The 10,787-nt window shown below is 39.5% G+C and overlaps 1 protein-coding gene across 3 annotated transcripts in view; it reads left to right on the forward strand.

The window, feature by feature from the left end:
• LOC115226093 (UPF0489 protein C5orf22 homolog) overlaps nt 1-9,948 on the forward strand; it is a 52,083-nt gene extending 42,135 nt beyond the window's left edge. For 2 of the 3 annotated variants that reach the window (XM_036514872.1, XM_029797072.2), the window contains exons 8-9: nt 6,962-7,171; nt 9,337-9,948. In XM_036514872.1, the coding sequence (XP_036370765.1) occupies nt 6,962-7,171; nt 9,337-9,451 (325 nt within the window). In that variant the 3' untranslated portion in view covers nt 9,452-9,948. The remainder of the gene's footprint in view (nt 1-6,961; nt 7,172-9,336) is intronic. The other variant, XM_029797073.2, reaches the window with a different exon arrangement.
• The last annotated feature ends 839 nt before the right edge of the window (nt 9,949-10,787 follow it).

The following is a 10,787-nucleotide window of genomic DNA, read 5'->3' on the forward strand; positions in this document are numbered from 1 at the left end:
GTCTATTGCCTCTGTTCATCTGCTGCACACAAAAGCTATCTTCTCAGTCAATTTTCCTTTGATGGTGCTGCACCTCTTATGTGTCCCTAGCTTACACTGGGTACATCTTATGGAGTTTCTACCTACACCTTTTCTACAGATCGAGCAGGGTCACCTACCAGAAGGGGTGTGTGGTGTGTTTGCCTTCCTACTTACTAGGACTTTGGTCTTTGCTACATTGACTCTAAGGCCTTTTGATTCTAAACCTAGCTTCCATCCCCGAAATTTCTCTTCTAGTTTGGGTAGTGATTTTGCTATGAGGGCCAGGTCATCAGCATAGAGGAGCTCCCAGGGACAACCCGTCTTAAATTCCTCTGTTATTGCCTGGAGGACTATGATGAATAAAAGGGGACTGAGGGCTGAACCTTGGTGGACCCCTACTTCTACCCGGAATTCTTCACTATACTCATTGCCAATCCTAACTTTACTAACGGCCTCTCTGTATAGGGCCTGTACAGCCCTTATTAACCATTCGTCAATCTCCATTTTCCGCATCGCCCACCAGATAAGGGATTGGGGGGACCCTGTCAAAGGCTTTTTCCAAGTCCACAAAAGCTAAGTAGAGGGGTTTATCTTTAGCTAGGTATTTCTCCTGCAGTTGTCGTACCAGGAATATGGCATCAGTGGTGCTTCTACCCAGCACAAAACCAAACTGCATCTCATCTAAGCAGACTCTCTCCCTAATGAGATGTGCTATGACCCTCTCTGTGACTTTCATCACCAGATCCAGCAGTTTAATACCCCTGTAGTTAATTCTATCTAGAGCATCACCTTTACCCTTGTAGCAGTTGACTATGGTGCTGCTACGCCAGTCATTGGGTATGACTCCATTATGAATTACCTGGTTTACAATGCGGGTGACTAGGCCATAGACCACCAGATGCTTTAAGCATCTCAGCAGTGATTCCAGATGGGCCGGGGGCTTTTCCTGGTTTCATACCCTTAATTGCTTTATCTATTAGGGAGCTGCCTATTCGGATAGCTGGTCCCTCTACTGGGTCAACATTTGGCAGGCTCTCCTCCCATTCATTCTCCACGTTCAGTAGCCTTTCATAATGGCTTCCCCAAGCCTCTTTCTTTTCAGAATCATTAAAAGCAAGTGCACCATCATCCATGCGGACGCATTTCTCCCCTGTGACATCACAATTTTCTCTCACACACTGTCTAACAATCCGAAATACCCCAGTTCTTTATATATCTATCTATCTATCTATCTATATATATATATATATATAAAATTGTAAAACTGATTATTGTGTATGCTTATATATAGGTGGCTGAGGATAAATGTCCTCCATAGGACCATCATGGTTTCCTTATCTCTGGTTCTGAATGTTCTCAGGATCCATCCAGCCAGTCATCTGCACTTTGTCGTCATACTGTTAATGTGCACTTGGAAAGAGGTATCATCACTCATGTCGATACCCAGGTCCCTCACTGACTTAGGCTCTGGGATTGAAATTCCCTGTGGACCGTTGTACCCTGTAAGTTTCATATTCAGTTTTGGATGCTGGTAGCACAGGGCTTGGAACTTTTCAGCGTTAAACTGCATATTATTATCCTCACCTCATCTGTGAATTGTTTCATTCCTGCTGCAGGTGTGCAACATCGCTGGTGTTCTGTATTTTCTGCAAGACTTTCATATCATCTGCATAGCTTGCAAGGGTGGCTATCTGGGCAGTTGAGAGCATAACTGAGAGGGCCCCTATGAAAAGCAGTGGTCCCAAGACAGTGCCCTGTGGAACACCGTACACTATTTGCATTTCCATTGATGTGGCTCCATTGGCCACTACTGCCTGGCTCCTATCTTTCAGAAAGTCATGTAAAAACTCTACAAGTTTCCAGCTATGCTGAGGTCACGCAGTTTGTGGCATATCATACCCATGATCCACTTTATCAAAAGCTTTTGCAAAATCAAGGTATATTACATCCACATTTGATTTGTTGAGTAACTGCCTCAACACCCAGTCATAATGCTGTAAGAGCTGGGTCAGGCAGCTCCTACCTGGTTGAAAACCATGCTGGGTATCACTCAGCAAGTTATTTTCTTCAAGGAATGCGATTAGTTTCCCTCTGACTATATTTATAAATATATATCATCATCGTTTAACGTCTGTTTTCCATGCTAGCATGGGTTGGACTATATATATATATATATAATAATATATATGTATAAATATATTTATAATGATAAATCGCAGAGCGAGTTATATTTATAATTATATATATATTTATAATATATATATATATATAATATATATATATGAAAATATATATATGAAAATATATCAGCCTCATCTGGCACCTGTGTCGGTGGCACATAAAAACACCTTCCGAAGACCCGGCAAGACTAGTCAGTCCACCTGTGCATACCTTCCTTCTTGTGACACTTGTGAAGACCTGTTGAGGCAAGTGAAAATCAAATCAAATCAAAATAGATGAACATCAATGGAATTTGTATCTTTGTGGTACCAGTGCCTGTGGCACACAAGAAAACCATCCGAACGTGGCCGTAGTCAGTACCGCATCGACTGGCCATCGTGCTGTGGGCACAATAACAAACACCATCCGATCGTGGCCGTTCGCCAGCCTCATCTAGCACCTGTGTCGGTGCACATAAAAACACCATCCGAAGACCCGGCAAGACTAGTCAGGCCATATCCCATGGCCCCTACCTGGGACGTAGTCAGTCCACCTGTGCATACCTTCCTCCTTGTGATACTTGGAGGCCTGTTGAGGCAAGTGAAAATCAAAATGAAATCAAAACAAATCAAATCAAATCAAATCAAAACAAATCAAAATAGATGAACATTAATGGAATTGTATCTTTGTGGTACCAGTGCCGGTGGCACACAAGAAAACCATCCGAACGTGGCCGTAGCCAGTACCGCTCCGACTGGCCTCCGTGCTGTGGGCACGTAACAAACACCATCCGATCGTGGCCGTTCGCCAGCCTCATCTGGCACCTGTGTCGGTGGCACATAAAAACACCATCCGAAGACCCGGCAAGACTAGTCAGGCCATAACCTGTGGCCCCTACCTGGGACGTAGTCAGTCCACCTGTGCATACCTTCCTTCTTGTGACACTTGTGAAGACCTGTTGAGGCAAGTGAAAATCAAAACAAATCAAAATAGATGAACATCAATGGAATTTGTATCTTTGTGGTACCAGTGCCGGTGGCACGTGGCACACAGAAAACCATCCGAACGTGGCCGTAGCCAGTACCGCATCGACTGGCTCCGTGCTGTGGGCACGTAACAAATACCATCCGATCGTGGCCGTTTGCCAGCCTCGTCTGGCACCTGTGTCGGTGGCACATAAAAACACCATCCGAGCATGGCCGTTTGCCAGCCTCGTCTGGCACCTGTGTCGGTGGCACATAAAAACACCATCCGAGCATGGCCGTTTGCCAGCCTCGTCTGGCACCTGTGTCGGTGGCACATAAAATCACCCACTACACTCTCGAGTGGTTGGCGTTAGGAAGGGCATCAAGCTGTAGAAACACTGCCAGATCTGACTGGACTGGTGCAGCTTTCGGGCTCCCCAGACCCCAGTTGAACCGTCCAACCCATGCTAGCATGGAAAGCGGACGTTAAATGATGATGATGATGATGATGATGATATGAATATATATATATATATATATGAATATATATATATATATATATGAAATATATATATATATGAAAATATATATAATATATATATATATATATGAATATATGATATAATATTATATATAGAAATTATATATATATATATTAAATATATATATATATATATATATATATATATTTATATATATATATTTATATATATATACACACATATGTGAAGGCGCATGGCTCAGCGGTTAGTGCATTGAGCTTACGATCGTGAGGTTGTGAGTTTGAATCCGGACCGGGCTGCGTGTTGTGTTCTTGAGCAAGACACTTTATTTCATGTTGCTCCAGTTCCCTCAGCTGTAGAAATGAGTTGCAACGTCACAGGTGCCAAGCTGTATTGACCTTTGCCTTTCCCTTGGAGAACATTGGTGGCATGGAGAGGAGAGGCCGGTATGCATGGGCAACTGCTGGTTTTCATAAACAACCTTGCCTGAACTTGTGCCTGGGAGGGTAACTTTCTAGGTGCAATCCCATGGTCAGTCATGACCGAAGGGGGTCTCAGCATATACATATATATTTATAAATATATTTTTATATATATACTAGCAGTATAGCCCAGCGTTGCCCGGGATTAAGTTAGGATTATTAAGCTAATAAAGCACTTTGTTTCATTTCAAACTAAGTAACACCGATGTCAAATTTTAGCGAAATCCATTGAAATTGGTAAACGTTTGGTTGAAAATGGGTTGCAGACAATTTGATTGGGAAATCCCATAAGGAATCGGTTTATTGATTTTTCCACTCATCGATTGTTTTTTTTTCTTTCTGGAGAACTTAAAGCATTCAAAGATCCAATGAGAAATGCCAGCATCAAGTTTGAACAAAATACATCAAAATTGGTAAAAGTTATGGTTGAAAATGGGGTGTAGCTAATTTTAGTGAGAAATCCTATAAGGTATAGGTTTATCGATTTTTCATCCTGATTGAATGGAAAACCCCATAAGGAATCAGTTTATTGATTTTTCATCCCAAATAGGTCTTAACCGAACACAACATTGGTAATTCAAAAAGATCTAAATATATACTTTAAAGTTGGTTTTCACACCCAACCCAGTTCTGCAGTATCAGTGCCATGATGGGAATGCCTGGGTTGGGGGTTTGACCAGCAGGGATCAGGTTGCACATGCTGGCCCAGTGGACTTCTTTGCTGCCTCAAGTTAATCAAAGGACAAACTAAGTATGTCTACCTGCTGGAAATAACAGTCAAAACTCTTATTTAAATCACCAAAATACACTGTACGAAGGTAAACGGGCTAAGACAATCTCCCAATGTACATTCAAGTATTTGGACCCACGTGGACTGGTTTCTGCACTGGCAAAAATAGCCTCAGCTTCCTCAGCACACGTTACCATGATGGAGACTCCTAACCCGTCATATTGAAGTCTGCGCTGCAAAGGATTCGTTTTGCTCCGAAATCATGGCAGCCACTAGTATGAAAAGAATTTGCCTTCAGCAAATAATTAATCCTTCAGTTATTATTATATATATATATATATATATATCATCATCATCATCATCATCGTTTAATGTCCACTTACCATGCTAGCATGGGTTGGACGGTTTCACTGAGGGCTGGCAAACCAGATGGCTGCACCAGGCTCCAGTCTTGATCTGGCAGAATTTCTATAGCCGGATGCCCTTCCTAAAGCTATATATATATATCACCGTGACCGACCAGGCTATTAGATGTTGCTACACATCACTGGTCACAATGCGCTTCGCATTGTTTTAACCTTCAAATGACGCCACCCCGCTGGCTAAGCGAGCAGGCCAATATAAGAGTGAGAGAAAGTTGTGGCGAAAGAGTACAGCAGGGATCGCCACCACCCCCTGCCGGAGCCTCGTGGAGCTTTAGATGTTTTTGTTCAATAAACACACACAACGCCCGGTCTGGGAATCGAAACCTCGATCCTACGATCGCAAGTCCGCTGCCCTAACCACTGGGCCATTGCGCCTCATATATATATATATATATATATATATACATATATATACACCTACACACATATATATATAAACATATACATAAAGACTATGAGAGACAACAGATGTGTTTGAGAGAATCTCATTAGAGAAAAACTCTTGATAGTGCTTAAAGGATTTGATCTTATGCTGTGATATTTTCACCAAAGACTAAGTTAGCAGGGCAAAAAGGGGCCTCGAGGGGAATCCAAGCCTTCTCTTTTCACATGGATATATATTTTATACATTAAAACCCAAGGTTTAATCTGTTTCTGTAAATCATTATCTCCATATCTGTTCACTTAAATTCCTCTTATAGCCACTCCTCACCCTGTTGGTTCAATCCTTGGTAAAGATATTCGAGTCTGTCTGTCTGTCTATCTGTATGTCTGTGTGTGTGTGTGTATGCCATAGTTGGGGTTGCATAATTAAGAAGCTTGCTTCCCAACCACTTAGTTCAAAGATCAGTCCTACTGGGTGGCATCTTTGGCAATTATCTTTGAATAGTAATAAAAGGAAACTGAAAGAAGCCCCTTATATATATGTGTGTGTATGCGAGTTGGTATCTCTTTGTCAGCCTTGTATCTTCTGGTCTTTATTACACGACTCTTGTTCTTGTCCTGTCATACTTTCACCTCCCAGCACCTGACACAAAGCCACCTTTCCTCCCTCTCAAATACTCCTTGCTCTTAGGTGATGGTCTTTTTTCCTGACTTGCAAGTTATTAGGTGGCCTTATTAGTGCTGGTGCCATAAGAAAAAAACACCCAGTTCACTCTCTAGAGTGGTTGGCATTAGGAAGGGCATCCAGCTCTTGCGACTATGCCAAAACAGACATTGGAGTTTGATGCAGCTGTGCAGCTTTCTGGGTCCTGTCAAACTGTCAAGCAAACTCTGCAGTGAAATAAGAAGTTGAGCACTTGGTGCAACGACTGAGGCAGCATGTGCGCAAAGAGGTGGTGGCTGGCATCCTCAGCCAGAGCTCATGGTGGGGAAGCGAATGAGTTGAGAGCAATAATCAATGAGAAAAAGAAAGAACAGAAAGCTGATCAACCATGGATGTTAGATGATGATGATGATGATGATGATGATGATGACGATGACGATGATGACGACGACGACGACGACTATTATTATTATTATTATTATTATTATTATTATTATTATTGTTGTTGTTATCTTTTTTTTTCTTCTTCTTTCAAATTTGCTTCCATTTCTTGCCGAGTGTCTTCCCGACTCCTATTATTATTATTATTACAATGTCCCAATTGTCTGTGTCTCTCTCTTCTTTCAGAAGTGATCTGCTGACCTGTCTTGTGGACAGCCTGCATAAAAATTCCTCAACCCCAATTGACTTCCTTATACTGCATGATGCTGGCTGCACGTGTGATGACACTGAACTGCCCCACCATGTAAGCTCTCTGGCACAAATTGAACAGTTGATCAAATACACTGACATTTTTATGTCACATTTACCAAAACCAAAGCTGGTTACAATAGCAAGGTAGGTTGTTATTATTATTATTATTAATATTTTTATTATTAATATTATTATTAATATGATTATTAATATGATTATTATTATTATTATTATTATTGAGTGAGAGAGCAGTGCATGCCATCAAAGTGACACTGAACTAGAATATACGAAGCCCAATATACCCATCATGACTACCCGTCTGATAAGGGTACACCAGGCACATGCATCACAACCATATATGCCCGACATAGTGATCTCATATGAATATAAACAGCACATGACCTTGCAGGTGGGGCTCAGTTAGAATTTTCTTCTGGTCGAGTAACCCATCCCTCTCAAAAGGTCCCTGAATAAGGGTTGTTTAAGGATGTTGAATGAAACACCTATGTTTCCAGAGGTGATGCTATGATGCTCCCCCACTACTTCTGCTCGTGATCAGAGATGCACATATCGTCAGCTCAACTGGTTAAGGTCAAACAACTGACAAGCAAATCTGTGGTATTGAGCAGAATATTTGCTGTAGCCCATCTTTTATACCAAGACAAAACAATGTACATGATAACACTTCCTAGCAGTTAAGATCAGAAGCCATGAGAGCCACTGCCTGGTACTGCATCAGGGCATTTATTATTATTATTATTATTTTTATTATTATTATTATTAAGTCGACAAGCTGGCACAGTTGTTAGCATACCATGTGAAATGCTTAGTGGTATTTCATTTGGTCGTTATGTTCTGATTTCAAATTCTGCTGAGTTTGACTTTGCCTTTCATCCTTTTGGGGGGTCAATAAAATAAGTACCAGTGAAACATTAGGGTTGATGTAATCCACTTGTCCCCAAAATGGCTGCCCTTGCAGCAGAATTTGAAACCATTATTATTATTATTATTATTATTATTATTATTAATATTATTATTATTATTAATAATAATATTATTATTATTATTATTATTATTAGTAATATTATTATTTTATTATTATTATATTATTATTATTATTATTTATTATTATTATTATGTAATAATAATATTATTATTATTATTATTATTATTATTATTATTATTATTATTATTATTATTATATTATTATTATTTTAATAATAATATATTATTATTATATTATTATTATTATATATTATTAATTATTATTATTAATATTATTATTATTATATTATATATTATTATTATTATTTTATTATAATTATTATTATTATTATCATTATTATTATTATTATCATTATTATTATTATTATTATTATTATTATTATTATCATTATCATTATTATTATCATTATTATTATTATTATTATTATTATTATTATGTTTGACTTTTGCTTTGTATTTGTACAAGTTGACTCCAAATTTCACCCAGAGACCTCAAGAGACAACAAGTTAGAAGTTCATGTTGGTGTTATGCCTAGGGTGTCATATATTTGGTTTTGTACATAGTGTTGTTCTAGAGAATGTTTAAGAAAGCATAAGAAAATTATGTTTGCTTTAAAACTTGAGATTACATAGAAAGTATTTTGCGTAGGATATGTGCAGTTCCTATGAGCAATATATTTTAAATTTCTGCCATTTTGGGATTTCTTGGTATCTGAGTTAGGTAGCAATCAGCCCCTTTTGCTATCATTCCTAGGGCACCTATGACAACAGGTATTGCTGTAGTCTTGAGGTTCCACGTTTTGCCAATTTCTATTTCAAGGTCTTTATATTTGCTCAGGTTTTGGTAGGTCTTGACAGATACATTTATGTCGATTGGGACAGTCATATCAATGGGAAGCCATGGTTTTTGTCTGAAGTCTTTCAATATCATGGCTGGCCTATTCGCATCTATCTTTCTGTCAGTTTGAATGGTGAAGTTCCAGAGGAGTGAGATGCGATCATATTATTATTATTATTATTATTATTATTATTATTCAGGCTATGAGCTGCCAGAATCATAAGCACACCATTATTATTATTATATTATTATTATTATTATTATTGTATGATCTTATCCCTATGTTAGCAACTATTGTAATATTCTTTACTTGGGTACAGGTTTTGTGGATGATAGTCAGCTAATTAGGAACAGGTGTGTATAGTACCTAGTTCACTAGGTACAGGGGTTAAAAGGTACCCTACTGACTTTCAATGTTCCCCTTGATTGCTCCATATTCATAGGTCATTTCTCAATCTATTGACAGGTCAGTCTCAGACGAATATTGTCCACCAGAGCAAGTGGAGAATATCCAGGATGCAGTTGTCAGCCTACTGGACAGTCGCTATGCCCAGATGCAGCTGGTGAAAAGCTATGAGTGAGTGTCCACTTTGTAAAGGAGAAAGAACCCGGTCAAGCCTTCAGTGGACATTGGAGCGAGAGGGACAATGTAACATGGTCAGAGGTCAGCTGTCATTGATGGGGATTGTGTTATGGTCATTTTCTAGGACTGGTCACTTGTAGTGGTCTCAGACAATTCATTTGGTGACAAACACTGATCACATCTCTTTATTGGTCACTACAAATGCACATGCACATACATTATCATCATCGTTTTGGTGTCCACTTTAGGCTAGGCACGGGCGTGGCTGGACAGATAAGGAACTTGCTTCCCGACCAAACGGTCTCAGGCTTGGGCAAGTGTCTTCTGCTATAGCCTCAGGTCAACCAAAACTTTGTGAATACACAGGTTTCTATAACATTATGAATTTGTGTTGCAAGATTCCTGATGTGAAACCATGTGGAGAAACAGATGTTGTAATTTCAAGATGGTCATTTTTTTTTGTTTTGTCTGCCTAATAAACACACTGACAATATATTCATTCTTCACTCGTTTATTACTGTTCTTATTCTAACTCATGTCCATTGTCTGGAAATCTTTTGTCACGCATCTGTGACCTCCTCAGCAACACTTTCCATCCTCGTGTGTACACTTGCTTGTGGTTGTGTATAGGCACAGGCATGGCTGTGTGGTAAGAAGCTTGCTTCCAAGCCACATGGTCCCAGGTTCAATCCCACATTGTTTCCACTGGATAATGGAAAAAACAATGTGAACTGCAGCCTGCAAAATTTCCTCCTGAAAGTGACTTTATTCACCTACCCACCCCTGGATGGAATACCATGGATTTTATGGACCTTTTATTGGAAGTCTGCACCTTAATCCCCTATGCTATGCCCATCACACTATTGTACTTTGTTGTATTTCACTTTTATTCTTATTCTTTCTCTAATTTATTCAAAGGGATAAGCACACTTTCTCTATTTTTAACTGACTTTTATACGTGTTAGCTCCCTAAAACTTGAACCCTCTGACGAAGCCTAGGGGCACATCCGTTATCCAAGCCTTGTCTGTTCACCCCTGCATATCAATGAAGTGAAGATAACCTGGAAGATTTTGTTGCCTTGTGGCAGAAACGGCCGTAAGGAATTAGTACCTCCACACCCATTGATATATTTACTCATTTGTTTGTCAGTCCACCTGTGCATACCTTCCTTCTTGTGACACTTGTGAAGACCTGTTGAGGCAAGTGAAAATCAAATCAAAACAAATCAAAATAGATGAACATCAATGGAATTTGTATCCTTTATGGTACCAGTGCCGGTGGCACACAAGAAAACCATCCGAACGTGGCCGTAGCCAGTACCGCATCGACTGGC

Source organism: Octopus sinensis, linkage group LG29 (genome assembly GCF_006345805.1).
Source record: "Octopus sinensis linkage group LG29, ASM634580v1, whole genome shotgun sequence".
Classification (NCBI taxonomy): Eukaryota; Metazoa; Mollusca; class Cephalopoda; order Octopoda; family Octopodidae; genus Octopus; species Octopus sinensis.